The sequence below is a fragment of the Brassica napus genome, chromosome A3 (genome assembly GCF_020379485.1).
Source record: "Brassica napus cultivar Da-Ae chromosome A3, Da-Ae, whole genome shotgun sequence".
NCBI classification, from domain to species: domain Eukaryota; kingdom Viridiplantae; phylum Streptophyta; class Magnoliopsida; order Brassicales; family Brassicaceae; genus Brassica; species Brassica napus.
Genome location: NC_063436.1, coordinates 7,042,114 through 7,061,842, shown reverse-complemented (window position 1 = coordinate 7,061,842; position 19,729 = coordinate 7,042,114). Strand labels below are relative to the sequence as shown.

The 19,729-nt window shown below is 32.8% G+C and overlaps 3 protein-coding genes across 3 annotated transcripts; 2 read left to right on the top strand and 1 right to left on the bottom strand.

Annotated features, from left to right (window-relative positions):
- The first annotated feature begins 3,727 nt into the window (after nucleotides 1-3,727).
- On the top strand, nucleotides 3,728-5,795 carry LOC106386527 (auxin-responsive protein SAUR72-like). The gene has a single exon (XM_013826354.3). It carries the CDS (start codon nucleotides 5,011-5,013, stop codon nucleotides 5,536-5,538), a length of 528 nt encoding a protein of 175 aa, XP_013681808.1. The 5' UTR covers nucleotides 3,728-5,010; the 3' UTR covers nucleotides 5,539-5,795.
- Nucleotides 5,796-8,502: 2,707 nt separating this feature from the next.
- On the top strand, nucleotides 8,503-13,008 carry LOC106383839 (protein MICRORCHIDIA 4-like). Its single transcript, XM_048774371.1, has 20 exons — nucleotides 8,503-8,971; nucleotides 9,050-9,124; nucleotides 9,231-9,265; nucleotides 9,347-9,425; nucleotides 9,505-9,597; nucleotides 9,689-9,773; nucleotides 9,873-9,948; nucleotides 10,217-10,345; nucleotides 10,437-10,535; nucleotides 10,624-10,725; nucleotides 10,827-10,988; nucleotides 11,097-11,192; nucleotides 11,271-11,322; nucleotides 11,404-11,515; nucleotides 11,593-11,666; nucleotides 11,750-12,054; nucleotides 12,134-12,213; nucleotides 12,303-12,387; nucleotides 12,489-12,611; nucleotides 12,694-13,008. The coding sequence occupies exons 1-20, from the start codon at nucleotides 8,617-8,619 to the stop codon at nucleotides 12,748-12,750; spliced, it is 2,274 nt and encodes a 757-aa protein (XP_048630328.1). The 5' UTR covers nucleotides 8,503-8,616; the 3' UTR covers nucleotides 12,751-13,008.
- Nucleotides 13,009-13,561: 553 nt separating this feature from the next.
- LOC106351817 (bidirectional sugar transporter SWEET10-like) lies at nucleotides 13,562-15,207 on the bottom strand. The gene is made up of 6 exons (XM_013791552.3): nucleotides 14,989-15,207; nucleotides 14,855-14,891; nucleotides 14,556-14,766; nucleotides 14,302-14,463; nucleotides 14,094-14,213; nucleotides 13,562-14,003 (listed from the first exon to the last, which is right to left on the bottom strand). Exons 1-6 carry the CDS (start codon nucleotides 15,032-15,034, stop codon nucleotides 13,710-13,712), a joined length of 870 nt encoding a protein of 289 aa, XP_013647006.1. The 5' UTR covers nucleotides 15,035-15,207; the 3' UTR covers nucleotides 13,562-13,709.
- Between the last annotated feature and the right edge of the window lie 4,522 nt (nucleotides 15,208-19,729).

Sequence of the window (19,729 nt, the reverse complement as noted above, 5' to 3'; positions counted from 1 at the left end):
CGCATACCCATGTTTTTTAGTTATAGGCTCAGGACCGGCCTGCCACCACTAGATGCTATATGGAGTTGTCCAAGATGACAAAACAGCTTGCTAAAGTTGATCCTTTGAGAAATTGGCTGATGCAATGATCGCTTGGACTGAGGCGTGGGAGGAGCTTAACCCTTCAGTTGGTGGAAAAGATGTCACGGCCAAGTGATGAAAAATTGACGATTATAAGTGATGCCTGTTATTGCTGCATGAATAAGGTTTGTTATTGTTGTGATCTTCTATTTATATATCTCATTCTGGAAGTGTGCTTCGTACAATAACGTAATACTGTGTGTTATTGTTGACGTTAACGTTGCTCGACATGTATTTAAGCCTTATTGGTGAAATGATGTGTGCTACTTTAAATTACATGGATGAAATGATTGTTTTAACAGGAAAGTACCAGAGGACTTGATACCATCCTATATCCAAGTAATCGCTTGTCCGGGACGTCGAAATACTCGTTTATGTTGGCCTCCGACAAGCTTCTAAGCCTTGATTATTTCATTGATAATGATATAAATGTTGTAATTTACAAAATTATGCTTAGAGATTTTTTAAAATATTACTTGTGATCAGTTTTAAAACTAAATTAGGTTTGATTACGAAAATTAAGAGAAAACATTAATTTTGTGACTGAGAGCATCTCTAACCCCACTCTATTTTTCACTCTAAAATAGAGTTTAGAGTAAATAATGCTCCAATGGTACTCTATTTCTCACTCTATAATAGAGTAATAAATAGGTTTACTCCAAATATAGAGTAATTTGTTTTTTTTATTGTTCATCACTTTATTTTCTACTCTAAAATAGAGTACCATTGGATCAAACTCAAACTCTATTATAGAGTTACTCTATTTTATAGTAAAAAATAGAGTAAACCATTGGAGATGATCTGAGATGGAAGACTTCATGTGATCCAATGGTCAAGAATCAACCACTTAAGGAGGCATGTGTCTTTAACTAAAGAGTTTTGTTTGTTTGTCAGGTTTAGGTGGCACTAAATTGGTGGATATTTGCCTCATCATGCATGACATCCTTAGAGCATGATTAGTGAAGGAGATCCATTTGGGATTCTTAAACTATGATTTGACATTTTTCTGCTAAAAAATATTTTTTATATTTTTTATTAATTTTTTTTTTTAATATTTCTTAGTTAAAAACTAAAAGATATATCTTTTTGCTTGTAGCCTCAAAATAATCTCGGAGAAAACATAGCTATTTTCGAATTAATGACATATCGTGAAATACAAAACGTGCCTAACCATTTCAAATTCATTATTAAGAAAACCACGAAATATTTACTAAAAATGTGACAAAAGCAGACATGATTTTGGTCACGAAATATTCCTATAGCAATTAGGTTAGTCATATTCATATAGCTTCTAAGAAATATGGCACAATTGTGATTAAAATGAATTCATGGCAACTATGAGTGTTACTGGCCATAGAAAATGCTTTGACATTTTTTTTTTGGCTAACTAAAATGCTTTGAGTTCTAAATACTGAATATGGCAACTCACAAAGATCATTTTTCACTTCTATTTATGAACAAATGCTTGAGACATTATCTAACCACCCTTACTATTATTTTTCAAGTGGTTATTCAAGTTTCTTTCAAATTCTCATCCTTCTAGATGACAACAATAAGAAGATGATATTCATTTGTCCTTATAGCACTTATACTTACCGTAGAATATGATTTGGCTTGTGAAATGCACCAACATACGATGTTTATTTTTACTTATCCGATTGAAGATATAATGGAAGTTTTCAAGGAAGATATTTTCGTCTATAAGAACAACTTTTATGTCTATTTATCAAATTTATGCAGGATGTTCCAACGCTGTGAAAAAAAAACATTTTCTGCTAAATCGGAGGAAATGCACTTTCACGGTGAGAGATAGAATCGTGCTGAGACATCAGACTTCAAAAAATGACTGAGGTGAACAAGACAAAAATCAAGGTTATGAGAACTCTATGACCAACGAATTCTATTATAGCCGACGAATTTTATTAAAGAGATTTAGAGGTTTTTTGGGACATGGTTTCTTTCATCAAGGATTTCTTTAAGATCGCAAGACCTTTCACCCAGCTGTTGTGCAAGAATTGTTTTTCTGAATTTAAGAGTACTTTTTTTTATAAATGCAAGTTATATGTATTTATTTTTTAAAATAAATTTTACAACATTAATGGTTGTTTTCCTAAATTTGATAAATATATTATACATATTTAGAAATATATATCTTCATAAATTTTAGAAAATGTTATATATTCAATATTATTTTTCTAAAAAATATTGGTCAAATTCAAGAAGATTTTATACACATTCATGAAGATTTTTCCTAGAAAATGTTATACATATTCAAAAATATTTTACTAAATATACATCTAATTCAAATTTATTAAATTATTCTTATATATTCATGAAAATTTTCTTACACACATTTGAGAATTATTTATAAATACATATTTGAGTTTACCTAAATTTTATGAAGATATTATATATATGTATTAATATATTTTTCAGTAATACTTTTATAAATATGCATATAACTCAAATTCAGGATATCATATATATTTAGGAATGTCTTCCTAAGCTTTTTAATAAAAAAGATTTTTCAAAAAATAAAAAAAAAAATAAAAATCATTTTTTTAAATATCATCTTTGAGAAAATTCATTTAAATATTTATTTATTTTATATATCTAAAAAATATTGTCATTTACCTCATTAATGAATGCTAACTTGGTCATTTTACCGTTATAGGATCTTTTTTTTTTTGGTAGGACCGTTATAGGATCATTTGAGATTTGTATTTAAGACCATTTGAAACCATTTTTCAAACTAAAATATATTATACATATTTTATATTATGCAACATAAATATTTTAATAAACTTTCTATTTTTTTTTGCGTATGACACGAGTCATTACTTAATTATATATTATAAATTAGGTATTAGAATACCACATAAATTTGGTTGCGGGGCGCACATTTAGTACCGGATATTCCTTTTTCTCAAAAGTATTTAATAATACCAAACATAGCAAGTTGCTTTAAACATAGCAAGTCGCAAGTAGAAAATTTCCTTTTTACAAACATCAGCGGTAGTTAGCCAGTGACGGACGGGTGTGTCGAACAATATACAAAAAAAACCCGGAACATTAGAATACAAATTTGATAAAAACAAACTTCCAAACAAAGTTTATCAATGATCTATCGAATATCACAATTCACAGCAAAATGATATCCTAACCTCTTTGAAATGTATTTGTTTGTAACTTGTCATTCTATTATCCATTAAGACAATGATTTTTGGTTTTTGGAATAATTCCGCTTTTCATGTTTTAAGTATATTTTATATCAGTGATTTGTGATATATAAAAATGTCTATCTGTGATAGAAATATTTAATAATTTATAATAGTTACATTTGTTAACAATTGTTAAGAGTTTCCATTAAGTAAATTTATTGTCTTATAGTGATCATTTTTGGCTCAACAAACTAATTAATTTTAAAACAGAACTACAAAATTATCAAAATAAAAATTATTGCATAGATATTAATTACATGCGCCGAATAGTAAGGTGGATACAACTTTAAAAGAATTAGACCCAAAAAAAACCTTTAAAAGAAAAAAATGGTGGATACAACTTTTGTGGATACAACAAACAAAGTTCGCATATGCTTTTTACAAATGTTCGTCAATTCATATGAATTTAAACAAGTCAACACGCTCACGTTATCACCTTCTCCTTCGGTAGTGTCTTTCTAGGGTAGCTGTAATATGAGGAAGGTTTTTCACAGCAGTAATTTTTTCTGTCAACGGATAAAGTAACAAATAGAAAAAAATTAATTATTTGACAGATGTTGACTTTTTGGTATTTATAGATGAACTTGTGGAAAATGTGGAAAGCATAAACCTTTTTAGTGCCTCTCCCTTATTACAAAATAATAACTATAGGTATATATATATATATATATATATATTTTTTTTTTTAACTATAGGTATATGATTCCATATTAAATTGGACTAGAACCAACCTCGAACATTGACGGCAAAAAATTTAAATTTTTTTAACACTGATAATCGATTATATCATTATATAATATCTTTTTATGTTTCATATGATAATTACAACATATGTAATTATGATGAGAATTTCAAAGACAAAGATTTCACAATATAGTTTACCCTGTAACATTCGAATTGATTGGCGGTTCTACGTGTACTACATATGACCATAACAAATGATTCTGTATTCAGCACTGAAATTTCCGATAATCTTGTGTTCTATAACTGTAAGAAATTATTTTTCTGAAATCGAACCCCAAACATGGTATAGAAACCTTTAAACTTTGACAAATGAATTACAATGCTTTCACAATTTTTTTTTATCATCTACCAAAAAGAAAAAGAGAATATAAGAAGTGTTGGACCATAGTTACACAGATTCTAAGGAAAATAAAGTATATAATCTTTTTAATAAAGTCTATACTTATCTATCAAAAATTGTCTTTGGATACTTTTAGAATCATCAAAAACCATTTAAATACCCATTGAAATGCTTAAATATTTTAAAAAGCCCAGGAGAACAGATGACGTGTGTTATGTAGTTGTTAGATATTGAAAATAATAGGTATGCACGAAAGGAAAATCAGGTGGTATCCATCTTGGAAAGGCGACTAAACCCTTTCCGTTGACAAAACTGAATAAAACAAACATACCAGATCACCAATAACCTTGAATATATATCTTTTTTTTTATCAAGGACTATATTATAAAAAAAAAACTCAATTATTAGACCATGAGTTCGTATATGGTGAAGTAAGGGTTATATTGAAAAGTTAAGCCCGCCCTCTTCTGATTGTCATTGACTTCAAAGTAAACCTATATCTCTTCTTTTCCAATCAAGATTCTCTATATATAAAAGAGATTCAAGAAACATATAACTACAGAAAGAAAAAAAACAAAGAAACAAATGGAGACATGGAGAAAAATGAAATCTTTTGGGCATAAGAGCTCTTCAAGCACGGCTTCGATCACCAAGAGCAAGTCTTGGAATGGCTCTGCTCATCTCGAGAATGCTAATAACAAGGAATCAACAGGAAAGATCAAGAAAAAATCGCCGCCGCCGCCACCACACGGATGTTTCACAGTTTACGTGGGTCCCACGAAAGAGAGAGTCGTGGTGAAAACGAAACTGTTGAACCATCCTTTGCTCAAGAACTTGTTAGAAGAAGCAGAGGCTGAATATGGATATAGACGTGATGGGCCTATTGTTCTTCCTTGCGAGGTTGACTTCTTCTACAAGGTTTTGGCTAATATGAAGTTTAATGGTGATGAGTACGATGAAGAAGATGATGATGATGATGGTATGATTAACCCTCCGATTTGCGGTTTGGGTAGTCCCTATAGATGTGCTGGTCTCGAGTCCATGGGCGTGAGACGTAGCGGCTCGTACAAGCTTCTTCGATCTCCATCTTTGTTCAAATTAAGTAGGTTTTGATTTTTTTGTTTGGTTTTTTGAAAATGATATATAGGTTTTGATTTTCTTTTTTCCCTTCTCCATAATACTAGGTATCTAAGATCTTGTTCATACCATTACCTTATGCATAAAAGAAAAATGCGAGGAAAAAAAAGAACCCTCACATTTCCCTAAATGTGAAATGTTTGATTTTTCTGAGATTTTGATGTCTGATTTTGTATCTTAATTTACATGTGAGTGTTTTTGGATGACGCAAACTTTGAATTAAAGAAATTACTAAAAACACTAACGAAACAAACGCTTGTAAACCGAATTGTTTGTTGTTGAACTTAAAGCCACTACATCAAAGATACAAGAACATCAAAAATAAAAAGACTCCTCACTAAGATTTTGATTGGTAGAACCTTTACAAGAACATTATATTCTTTATCTAATCACTATTTTTATTAACTTGATATATTATTCAAGTTTGAGGTGGTATGAAAAACCAGAAACAGAATCTTTACATATTTAAAATAGCATCTATTAGATGTAAATGCTCTTTATGTAACGATCTCTTATGCTTTTGATGAGAGCATTTAACTTTAAAATATAAAATACTAAATATAAAATAAAGATTATTTAAATTAAATTAAAAATATACTTATATAAAAATTAAATGGTATTTAAAATAAAATTTATAATTAATATATTTAAATCATTTAAAATAATAGTATTTTAGATTAAGAATATGATGATTTTATTTATGAATCACTTACCCGTACTCTGCACTCACTTATAATAAAAAAAATTTGTCATCCACTTTAATAATTTTATTAATGAAATTATATAATATTTGCAACATAGTACACTTTTATAGCATAGTGCTAGAATTTTATCAGCAACTCCATATCTATACGGATGGTAACTGGGTCATTCGAACACATCATTATATTTTGCTAGTTATATAATTGTTCTTTGAATAAATTTAGTGCATTTTTAATTTAGCTGACTTCAAGTTTATATTTAATCGTATCATATCTAATTAATTTTAATATGCAATCCTTTTAGCCAATTAATTTTATATTTAGATTTTCTGTAAATAAATTATGTAATTTCATTATCCTAAAGATAAAAATAATTAAATTTCGTATGATTCATGAATTCAATCCTGATTTACTGAGAAAACAACTATGAAGATTAATCCAATTTGGGAATTCATAGATTGAATTCACCTTTTGCAATCAAACTTTTATAAAGAGAAAAAGGAATTAAATTTCGGTATGGTTCATAGATTTAATTTAATTTTATTGGAAAAAACAACTAAGATGCTGGTCCAGTTAATTCTCTGTTAATTAGGATGTTATGAGGCAAGTATTATAGAATGAATTCACCATTGCAATCAAACCTTGTGACAATTCATCTTATGTTGGAAAAGAGAGCAAAGCCACTAATAGATTTGGGGATAAAGCAAAAAGTGCATTCAGGTTATGAGATTATGTTTTGAGAAGATCCATGGATCTCAACAAGTCTTGTTGAGTTATTACACATGTTGTTCATCCAATAATGATAGTGAGTGACTTAATGGAGAGCCAAAAACATGGAAGATGGAAAAATAAGGAACTTTACCGCGGAAGATGACAATCCTTGCCTATAAGTCAATTGAGGCATCAAGATAGTTTTGTTCGAGTTATACGAATAATAGTCTATGTATAGTCAAATTGGGATATTGAGTAGCTAATAATACACTTAATCATGAAGTTGATGTCATGAAGTTAATACAGCTTCAAACATTTGTTTAGAAAATTAATGATATGTCATCTTATGTGACTTGACAAGCACATGAAACCTTATGTAACTATGAATTTAACAAATCACTCATGAGATGTGATAATCATTGTCCTCAATGCGGGACTAAATATGAATCCATAAACAATAATATTTTTGAGTGTCCATCAACTCTTCAAACTTGGGTTTTAACAACATCATTTTCTTAATTTTTGGTTTTCTCTATTTTAAGTTTATATACCAATATGAATTATTTATTTTATCATAAGAACAATATTGAAGACTCAAAAATGGATAGATATCCTTACCCATAAATAATATGATATATTTAAAAAGTGCAAAAGGCTAAAGATCTGATATCAACAGTAAAAGACTTAGTAACGTGGTATAGCTTTCCTACAAAGTTAAAGGAGTTATATATCCTGAAGAGTAGATTTGTGTAGAAATAAAAGTTGTAGATTCATTAGTTAGAAGACATAAACATCTCAGAGATTTATATTTCGTTTGTTGTTTTATTTCGATATAGTTTTTCAAACGACTTCAAGTTCAAACTTAAGTAATAAATGAGTCATATGATTTGATATTTTTTTTAAAAAAAATTATGGTAAATGATCTAGCCATATAAAAGAGAATGGTTTAGTACAATTATATGTTAACTCTTTATTAAAATTGACTAACGATCGGCTCGGCCTCTGCCTAATGTTTGAAGTAGCTCTGCGGTTTTGTCCGAACCGAACCGAACCAAAATTTTTGGCTTTCGGTTTAGTTACGGTTTTGGGTTCGGTAAGCTTTTGAAAAATAATTTGATTTTTGGTTCGGTTCGGTTCGTTTTCGATTTTCAAAAAAAAACTAAAAAAAAAAACAAAAATCACTGAAAAACCAAACCAAAAAACCCAAATTTAACCGAAAATATCCAAAAAAAATTAGAAAACTTTACCGAAATTAACCGGAAACAAAAAAAAATCGTTATTTCAGAAATAAAAGTGAAAACCAAAAATAATCGAGAACCAAACGAAACCGAATCAAAATTTTGTTCAGTTAATTTCGAAATTGGTTTCCAAAATTTCGGTTAACCGAAAACCGACGATTCGGTTGGGTCTCTGGCAGGGCTAATTTGAAGTGCTGGAGAGAAAGAAAAGTAAAGAAACGGCACCGTTTCGTATCATTTTTTTTTCCTCGGCACCGTTTCGTATCTATCATTAAGCTTTTTTAACCTTTTAATGCAGTCTCCATTCTCGGGAGAGATCAATTAATACTTTTTCCAATAAAGTTCTTTTGAAGAAAAAACAGACTCGCCTTCCTCGTCATCAGCCTTTCTTCTTTAACCTAAAAATGGATGATGATGATGCTATTCGCGTAAAGCTAGAGAATCTCCCGACTCCTACTTCCGTCAACGGAATCAAACCCTCCGTAATCGATCTCTGCAGCAGCGACGAAGAAGACAACGACGGCATCGATGCTTCCAGAACCGTCGGCGAGAAGAGAGCGCGAAGGGACTGTGATATCGATACTCCGGCGAAGAGGGTGGCGGTAGAGGAAGGGCTTGGGCAATCGTCGTCGATAGTGGCTCTCCAGGCTACGCCTTGTAACGTCGTGAGGCCTTCTTCGTCGGCGCCGTCTTGCAAGCAGTTCTGGAAAGCAGGGGATTACGAAGGAACCTCTGGTGGTCACTGGGAAGTCTCTGCAGGTAGCGAATCTCGAACCGTGGGTTGTATACTTCTCTATTTATTTGGGGTAAAGTTTGTTGAGATGTTAATTGGTTCAGGTGGGTTTGATCATGTGAGAGTACATCCCAAGTTCTTGCATTCTAATGCTACAAGTCACAAGTGGGCTCTTGGAGGTATCTTTTTTTTTTATTTTCTTTAATCAAAGTTTTGATTTTTATTATTTTTAGCAGTGTTTTATGAAGTTGGTTGGAATAAGAATGTTTGTTTGATATTTTGCAGCATTTGCTGAGCTTCTGGACAATGCTCTGGATGAGGTGTGGATGTTTTGTTTCTATTTTTAATATTTTTTTCTGTTTGGTGGTAATGTTTTTTTTTTTTCTGTTTTGGGTTATCAGGTACACAGTGGAGCTACTTATGTTAATGTCAACATGCTAACCAATAAGAAAGATGGAAGCAGGATGCTCTTGATTGAAGGTATATAATAGTTGATTTAGTATTTTTTCTTTCTGTTTGTATTCACGTTTTGATGATGTTGTGTTTGGGAAATTTTCAGATAATGGAGGCGGTATGAATCCTGAGAAGATGCGACACTGCATGTCTTTAGGATACTCTGCCAAGAGCAAACTTGCAAACACTATTGGACAGTGTAAGGCAACTCTTTTACCTGCAATATTTTATTTTTAAATGCTTCTTACATCAAGAATACACTTAAAGTTCATATGCTTTTTTTTTTGAAGATGGCAATGGATTCAAGACTAGTACTATGAGACTTGGAGCTGATGTTATTGTATTCTCTCGTTGCCCTGGAAAGGATGGAGATAGGTTAGTTGGTTTTAATGATTTTACTGGGATATGTATTTTGTATTGAAAGAGATCAACAAAAGCTTTACATTGTTCTGTTTGCTTGATGGTTGGTTTTAGCTTTACACAGACAATTGGGCTGTTGTCATACACGTTTCTGAAGAGCACAGGGAAAGAGGACATTGTTGTACCCATGGTAAGCTAACTGTATGAAATAACCATTCATATAACCCTTGATAATCTGGAATATTTGATAGCATGTGACTGATTTGTAAGCATAAGAAAGTTAGGTAGGCCAGACACTGTTTCAGAGTAGCTTTTGTCTGAAATACTGTTAGAAAATAGGCGTCAAACTCCTTGAAACCTTTGTCTGCTTCAGAGTTAACTGTTTGTCCAAATTTAATTAGAATTAGCCAATTTTAATTTCTCTTCTAATCTTCTTCTGATGGTGATTTAAATGAAAGCTCGACTACGAAAGGGAAGGTTCAGAATGGAGTCCAATAGTACGGTCTTCAGCTAGTGACTGGAATAAGAACGTGGATACGATTGTTCAATGGTCCCCATTCTCTACTGAAGACGAGCTTCTTTGCCAGGTAAAAAACAAAGGAGTTGTTTCATAATATTTATAGCTACTTGTTTATTTTGAGAATATTTCCACTTATCTGTGCTCTATGGCTGTTGTAGTTCAATCTAATGAAGGAGCATGGGACAAGGATAATCATATATAACCTCTGGGAAGATGACCAAGGACTGCTAGAACTTGATTTTGACACGGATCCACATGTATGTGTTTTTTTTTTACTGTGATTTTGATCTGCAACGATGTAAAAGCTTTCTGTATTCGTATACTTTGACACACGTTTGGTTGCAGGATATCCAACTTAGAGGGGTCAATAGGGATGAGAAAAGTATCAGTATGGCTGCTCAGTACCCTAACTCTAGACACTTCCTCACATACAGGCATTCACTCAGAGTATGAATCTTCTATCCGTCTTTCCTTAACAGTGGCAGTTGAAATTGTTTTTTTTTTGTTTTACGAAATTCATTTGTTACCTTGTGAATTGTTGTCTCCAGAGTTATGTATCGATTCTATACCTGAGAGTTCCACCTGAGTTCCGTATCATTCTCCGAGGAAGAGATGTTGAGCATCACAACATTGTGAATGACATGATGCACACAAACCAAATCACTTATCGTCCAAAAGAAGGTCCCGGTGGACAATCTAATTTCTCAAATGTAATGTTTTTCACAACTTAGTTATACTCAAAAGACTTCTTCCTGCAAATTTTATTTGAAGAACTTGCGCAGTTTCTAAATATGGTTGTGTGGCAATATTTATAACAGATGTCTGCTGTTGTGACGATTGGATTTGTTAAGGATGCAAAACATCACGTTGATGTCCAAGGCTTCAATGTCTACCACAAGAATCGCCTTATTAAGGTTTGTCTCGTTCTTTTCGGCTTATATTACCTTTGTTTCTGTCAGTTTTTTTTAACTGTCCCACTTTGTTTTTGTCAGCCATTTTGGAGGATATGGAATGCAGCAGGAAGTCAAGGTCGTGGGATTATAGGTAATCGTTATTTTGCAGGAAGGTCTATAATACATGATTGGCTCTTTTAATGTGAAGTCTAATGCGTTAGTTTGCTAAAAGGTGTTTTGGAAGCTGATTTCGTTGAGCCGGCTCATGATAAGCAAGGTTTTGAGCGTACAACAGTTTTGTCTAGACTCGAGACACGTCTTCTTGTAATGCAGAAGAATTATTGGTTTGTTGCTCTCTTCTCTTGCTTTTTAGAAAATTGCCGATGCTTCACTGAACTCTTTGCGCTTCTGATTTATTCAGGAGGTTGAACTGTCACAGAATTGGATATGTTTCAGCACATGGCAAAAAGTCCGCTAAAGACTCTGAAGACAGAGGTACTAACATCTTCTTTTTTTTTCTAAACAATCGGGGTTTTAAAACGTGTGCTAATAAACAAATCTCTTGGACATTTGTGTAGAATCATCACCAGAGTATGCAGTCCCAACCAGGAAAAGAGCTGCTGCTGCTGCATCGTTGAGCTTTAAAACTCCAACTGCTGCAAGGACAGTTGTGAATCGCGGAGGAAAAGGAAAAGGATCTGTAAGAGATTCTAATGGGGTCGGTTCATCAGAGAAAAGTGGTAAACATGGAAACACCTCTTCCAAATTTAATGGACGAGCAAAGGCTCGAGGAGCTCCTCCAGCTTTAGAAGATATCAACAGTGATGAGGACTCTGATTACGATCCTCCGGGTGAAGAAAATGTCACTGAGCTTCCTGAGAAGGTCCTCCAATGCTCTTTCTTTTATTTTTCTCCGGTAAATAGAATTATGAACGTAACCTTTTGTGTACTTGTTCTCGCAGAGCTTCGAACCACCAACCAAGCCACGTTCTACTGATTCACTCAGTCAACTAGAGCAAGAGAATGAAACGTTAAAAGAGAGGTTTTGTTACCTTACGTTACCATGTTATGATTCATGTTTCTCACTTGTTTGAACAACACTGTAAGCTTTGTGTTTCCCTTAATTCTCAGGCTAAATAAAAAGGAAGCTGTTTACTTGCTGTTGCAAGAAGAGCTGCGACGTGAGAAAGAGCTTCGCAAAAAACTTGAAGCTGAGGTATAAGTTCTACTCTTAAACATTTTTACTGTGTCTGCTTGCAAACCTATAAGCAACAATTAGTTAGTCACCAATGGATGATTCCTCTTTGGTATTGTTAGGTTCAAAGAACAAAAGACGAGTTAGAAGACGTGAAGAAAGAGCAAGAGAGTTTAATCGACATATTCTCAGAGGATAGAGACAGACGCGACAAGGAGGAAGAAGATCTCAGAAATAAGCTAGAGGTTCCTTCTTTCTTCTTATCACCTTTCTCTACTAAATCTTCTCTCAGATTCAGGAAATGTAAACTTTTTCTTGTGGTTGCAGGAGGCGTCAAAGAGGATCCAAGCGTTGTTAGATGAAAAATCCCGAGGGAGACGCTAGAGGTCTGGAGCTAGCTCGGAAGGATAGTCACTGCATGGAGGAGGATACCATTGACTCGTTAGTTTTTTTTTTTTTTTTTTTTTTTTGTGGTGGCAGTTTTGTCTCTGACCCAACCACACCGGAGTTAGTAGAGAAGTAGGGGTATTGTAATAGAGTTAAATCTCCAACAAATACTCACACATTGGTTATTGCAGTCGATGTAAGTAGGATCATCAAATTGACATTTACAAATTGAATTACATTTGCTTTTGAATTTAATCATAGATATTATAAATTGCAACTAATGAAACCGGAAGACCATGCCAAAAGCATCAGACTGCCGCTAGCCGAGAGCATATAACACACGCTTTCTTTTTTTAAAAAAAGTTTTGAACACTGAATATATTATAACTTGAGATTTACAACAAGACCCCGCGAATATAATCCCGGAGTTACAAACGCCGGGGGGACAACATGGAAATCCCTGGAGACGATAGCAAATGGGAGACAAGGAGGATCACGAAACAAACATGAACACCAAAACTAATACAACCTATAACCAGATCAACTGAAACCCAAACTTCAATGAACAAACTTGCAGGAGACTACAACAAGACTTCTTTGATAAATATTTGCTAATGTGCAAATATGTACTAAATATTAGAAATACCATATGATATATACTAAATATGATATTATTACTTGTTGCTAAGTGTAAACTTTTTAGTATAAATGACAAGATGAACAAAATTAATATAGTTTGATTTTGGATTTTACAACTGAAAGAAAGATAATAGACAAGTCGATCTATTTTTGTTATAAAGGACACCCATACACAAGACATATTCATTTATTTAATTTAATAGAAACTTATTTTACATTCAAGATGAGAGAGAGAGGCCCACACATGCAGATTAAACATTAACTTAGCAGACAAGCAACTAAAACACACAACTCCACACTTGATAGTTAAGAGCTTATTAATTCTTGGATATAAGAAGCATTTCTTTGCTCTCCTTCATTTTCTCAATGTCTCCTTTGATCTTCTCATCAATGGTTATGGTGTCTTCCATGTCCGCACTGTCCTGTGGCACCAAAGTTCTCATCTGTGAGGAACAAACCATCGAACTAAGCCTCACGACATCGACAACGTGGTCAGATATTTCCTGGAGGTTAATCACTGGTGGTTCCAAAACCTTTGTCCCAGGTTTCTTGTATATCATGTAAAGTATCATTTGAAGCACTCCAAAGATGAAACCCAAAACATTTGGAAGCTGAAAAAAATAATTAAAGAAACATTAGCTTTCAGAGCTCGAGCATACCAAAAAAAAAAAAAAGCAAATATGAAGACTACTTAGACGTACCGCTATATTCATGTCTTTAAGGAGAAGACCGTAAAAGAACCACATGACAGCCGATAAGGTGAGGAAGAAGGAGAGACCAAACGGCATGAACTCTGCACTTCTCGTTTTAATCACTTTCCTCTGTGTTTTCAAGATTATAACTTGACCGATTAAAAACAGTTTTAATGAATGAATGAACGAATGAGTAAATAAGAAAGAGATAACTTACAATGATGCCAAGGGGTGCGACAAAAACACATAGAGAGAAGACCATACAAATGTATCCAAGTATTTGAACACGTTTTTGTCCATGAAGCAGAAAGTATGTAAGGAAGAAAATAAAGCCGAACGCAAAAACATCCACAAATAAGACGAATTTCACCGTTAGAGTCTGCCATATCGAAACACAACGGTCAGGTAAAGATGTAGTCATTCTTGTTTGTACATTCAAGATAAGAAGTTATGTTAATATTGAATAAGTACCTTCTCCTTCTTAGGCGCGTAGAATAGGTAGAAGGAGATGTAGAAGATTTGTATGACCAGGGAAACGGCGTTGATAGTGATCATAATCACTACATTCGTCTTGATCATTGCGTAGTATATCCATAGCATCGCACTGAAGAGCGCTATCACGTATGGGATAGACTGATATCCTTCAGATGATTTTCTCTTGTAAATACGAATGAACGTCGGTCTAATACATAAACAACACGTATATTTAATGTCTGATGGAAAACGTTATCTATATAAGAGGAACGTAAAGAGAGTTATAAGGCATTTACATTGGGGCAAGACAGACGAGAAAGGAGATGATATTCCCTACAAAATAATTATCTTATGTTAGAATTCACGATAACTCACGTACATGCATGCATCATGAAGACATGAACGTTTACGTAAACGTGAGAAGATTTACCTAGAATGCCAAAGACCGTACGCAAGACGACTATTGAAACCGCCATTTTATCTTTTTAATCTCTCTCAAAGTAGTGAAATGCTACTGTGAAGAAAATATTAATAATAATCTATTATAAACTCTCCCCCTCTCTTTCTCTATGAAACCGAAGGCAAGCAAGGAACGAGTGAACACTATAGGATCATGATGAGAATCTGTTAATGTAAGATGCAATTGTTGATTGAGAAGGGTAGTGATTTATATAGGGAGTAGAAAAGTGTATCAACTTGCAAAATGCGTCTGTGAGTGAGAGAGGAGAACGGAAGAGTTTGAACTCAATGGGATGTTGATAGTGGGCAAAAAGAATCAGAGAGCATTATCTCTACTTTACAGTTGTTTACTGCATGCCCCGAAGGTTCCCTTTTCTTTAATCTAATTAAGCTTAATCTTACCCTTCGTCTATTGATTTTTATGATTCATCTACTTATAAATATGCCTACGTAGTTTCTGCGTTTTGTGTGAGCGGTTAAATCCTCTCTGCGACCTTTTAGTTCTGCAGATGTGGACATGACTAAGTTTAATAGAATATATATCCGTCTTCTCAAAATAATATATTAGTCAGTATATATATCATAATGTAATTCATATACTTTACTTTTCTATTAAGAGTAATTGCGTGAAATTTTTTTTGACAAACAAATAAATGATTTGTGTATGAATTGGGTCTGATCAGTTTTTGAGGGTGACCAATATAAAGCAGTAAACCGCTTGAAAAACCACGAAATATAAATCATGTGAGGAATATAATCCCTCTCCCTTTCAAAAAAATATCCACATATGTTTATTCGTCTAATGAAACAAGACCTAACGAATGATGTTGTGCGCACATTGATGTCGGCATGCGAAGTTAACCTAGTCTTATCTCATAAATCTTGTGGCAAATATAATCATCAAACCCTAAAACCTAAAATGGGTGGGTATCTATCCAGCTCAGCAACTTATGAGCACTAAAACCTTATATCTTGTAAAAGTACCATTCCGGTACATTCTATTGCACCAAATTGTCGTTCTTTCTGACGTGTCACCAACCAAGTAGGTGTTGAGGATTACTACTGTCTACAACTCTCTAGTTTAGGGGTTACAAGTGCAATGAGAGAATAAGTTGGTCTTTTACCTAAACCGAATTGTCATGCATATAGTTCGTTTTCCGAATTGCAATTACTCATTTAGGAAATCAGGAAACCCCCTTTTGAAATCTTTACCCCAACATATTAACAACAAGGAAAATAGGGAAACCTTTTGTCTCTCAGTATTTTAATTATAGTATGTAATCTCGCTAAAATAAATATATGTGAATCCAAACGATGCAACTGCAATAATCACTAATCCCATTCTGTATAAAAATGAGAGTAATAATCCATAGTCTATAGGTGGATCCAAAATTTGTAGAGTAGTTTGGTTTAGCATTTGTTGTGATGTACAAAACATTTTCTTGAGTGCAGTATAAATTGATATAGAGTATCATTTTGCATTTTAGTTTATTTTTTCTATATAAGAAAATCACGTTCATTATTACCAAACTAACAAAGAGATCGATACAATGGAACAGTTTTCTCTCTGGCCTGATTTGTCATTGAAAACGCTACCAATCTCATCGCAAATAATAACGTTTTGTATATGAACATGCTAAACATTTTAATTAATGCACGTTTGATGATATCATCGTATCATTGTTTTCGTCCATATTCTTATAAAATTTTTTTTTGTGCATTTGGACCAGTCTACCGAAATTGAACCATGTACAAGTTTAGAAAACGAGACTTCTTAAATATATATTTTTCGTTAGACAATATGAGATATGTATTAGTAAATTTTTCTAGTTCTTCTGAATTTTTATCCACTGTGTTTAAGATACTCTTGGAATAAAATCTACTCGATCGGACTGTCTTTGTTTTCATGAAAAGTTAATAGTTGTGGAATATTATTACATTCATGCTATTGAAGTTTCGACTCATTATATGATTTCGTTTTCTTTAATTTGCTTGATGTACATGCTCAACCAGTGCATGAGCAATACAGAGTTCGTTTGGACAGTGACTACCGTCGTTATCTAAAAAGATACCAACATTTTGGCATGGTAGCCATATACTGATATACCTTTTGATCTTAAAATTTATAATAATTTTTTTTGCTTTGTAGTAAGAGTCGTTAGGATATAACTATCGTTTTATATTTTCCAAGTACAAACAATATTTTGTGTTTTGTCTGTATTAAACAAGAAATTAAACTTATCTGGTGCTTGCAAATAATCTATAAATTTCTTAATATGTATGAAAAATATAAATGTCAATTTTCTCTTAAGATTGCAATATATTTGTCAAATGAATAGTACAATACGTTTTTAGTTAAACACACCCAACTTTAATTACTGACTAGGTAACAAATAATCAAGGATAAGTAACTTAATTGTTAATTCTGAACGCCGATTGATAGATCACATAAAACTATAAAAGTTAATTAGCGCAAGTAACCAAAAGGAATCAAACTGTTTTTTTTTTTAAGAAATGAATCAAACTGTTAACCCCTAATACTATGAACACCACAAATTATACAATGAAGGTAACATGGTTTTGGCGATTAATTGTTAATTCTGAACGCCGATTGATAGATCACATAAAACTATAAAAGTTAATTAGCGCAAGTAACCAAAAGGAATCAAACTGTTTTTTTTTTTTAAGAAATGAATCAAACTGTTAACCCCTAATACTATGAACACCACAAATTATACAATGAAGGTAACATGGTTTTGGCGATTACCACTTAAGAGTTAGCTTTATGTGTAAATCAATGACGTTAGTGGGAGATACTAAGAATCTTTACTCTAATCCTAACGGGAACAGATCCAATGGCTTAGAGACGATTTGGAATATTTTCCCATTGTAAGAGAATGTTCTGTTTTATTTCTACACAAAGATTCCCTTATTCTTCTTTTCCTCGTCGGGGTAATGCCACCGCCCTCAGATAAGATATTTATTCCAAAATAGATGTCCTTTTTCTTTTTTATTTTTAAGTTCTTGAATAGTCTATCATCATTGACATCTTCGCACGATGGAAAAACTCAAGAACTTAAGTAGTATCTTTGACTCTCTTTTTCCATGAATACTTTTTCAGTTTTAATGAAACTAGCTACATGATGATTTCTTATTTCATAGAGGGATTTGTAGCAACTTTTACTGCTTGATTACTAATTACTTCCTTGTCGTAATGATTTATGAAGCTTATTTATTGTTTTTAGGTATATGAAAGATTGCTTAAGCTCTTATTTTCACGATAGCAAAATGCTGAGGTTTATTTACTGCTTTTTGCATAATTTCAATCAAATTGGTTTTGAAGGTTTTTTCATAATAGTGCTTAATTATGTAAAACTTGTATTTTCTAATTTGCTCTGATTTCTCTAATTGGCTTAATATCGTCTTTGAGGTTGGAAATGAGCAGGGGTGAAACTTAAATATTTTTTGTGGTTCATAATCAGAAGCATCCACTCTCTTTTGGAAGCCACTTTCTCTTTGAAAGCCACTTTCTGACACAATGTACATAGACAATAATCATTGTGAACGCAGCCCTCCATCGGTTGGTGCTCACTGCTCCATCTCCTTCACACGGCGGTTTATTGTTCTGCTCGACGTCTCTGGTTAAACCTTTATCGGATGTTGACACGGGTTTGCTATATTGTCCAGGGCCTTAGCCCAACTTTCAAAGCTATGCGTGTTCATTGAATAAAGGGTTACCCTTTGAGTCTTCTGTTGCTACATCTCATTGGAATTTTAATCCCATTACCAAAAATTAAGGCCTCAGTTTCTCACTTGTAGCTACGGTTCTGGAGTCTTGCAACTTTTGTCACCAACAGTAGATCATCATCAGAGACGGTCACTAAGTGATTTCAATTTTGTTTGGATTGGGTTCTTCAACGCTAGTTCTAAATTCAAATTCTTCCTATTTTTCTAATAATAGGTTTAAGATTTTAAGTGAAGTTTCTTTACATCTCTCTTCTTTTCTTTACTATCTTTATCCATCGTCATGTTTTACTTTTTTCACTTATCGTCTTGTTGTCGAGTGTATACTCAGCCCAGTGAGTTTTTAATATAATATAGTATTTGGTGTTAAGAAGTATAAGAGGTTTTCTTTGCTTATGTCTTGCAATTGCTTCCATTCATGTTTGTAGGGGTGGGCACTTTACCCGATATCCGAAGTGGCACCCGAACCCGATCCGAAAAACCCGAACCGAAAGCCGAACCGAAGTAGCAAAATACCCGAACGGGTATTGAATTAGGAGAGATTGGATACCCAAACCCGAATGGATAATATCCGAACCCGAATGGATATCCGAAGATAACCGAACATATGTATAATTAACTTTATATTTCTAGTTTACATCTCTCATTTTATATAAAATATTTATATTAATACTACACATACTTTAAGTTCATATGATATACATGCAATTACGAAAAAATGATTTGCTACTCACTTAAAAAGCATGTCAAGTTTTTTATTTCAAAAATAACAAAAAGTTACATCCAAAATTTAAAAACAATAACTAAATTAATGCATTTTTAGTTTTAAAATGTTATGTCCAAATCTATTAACCATTTAATCTATTAAAAAAAAAGTTAAGCAAAATTTATATTCTTCAATACAAAAAATTTAAGAAATGAAAAATTTAATTTTTTTTTCAAAATCTAAATATCCGAACCCGATCCAA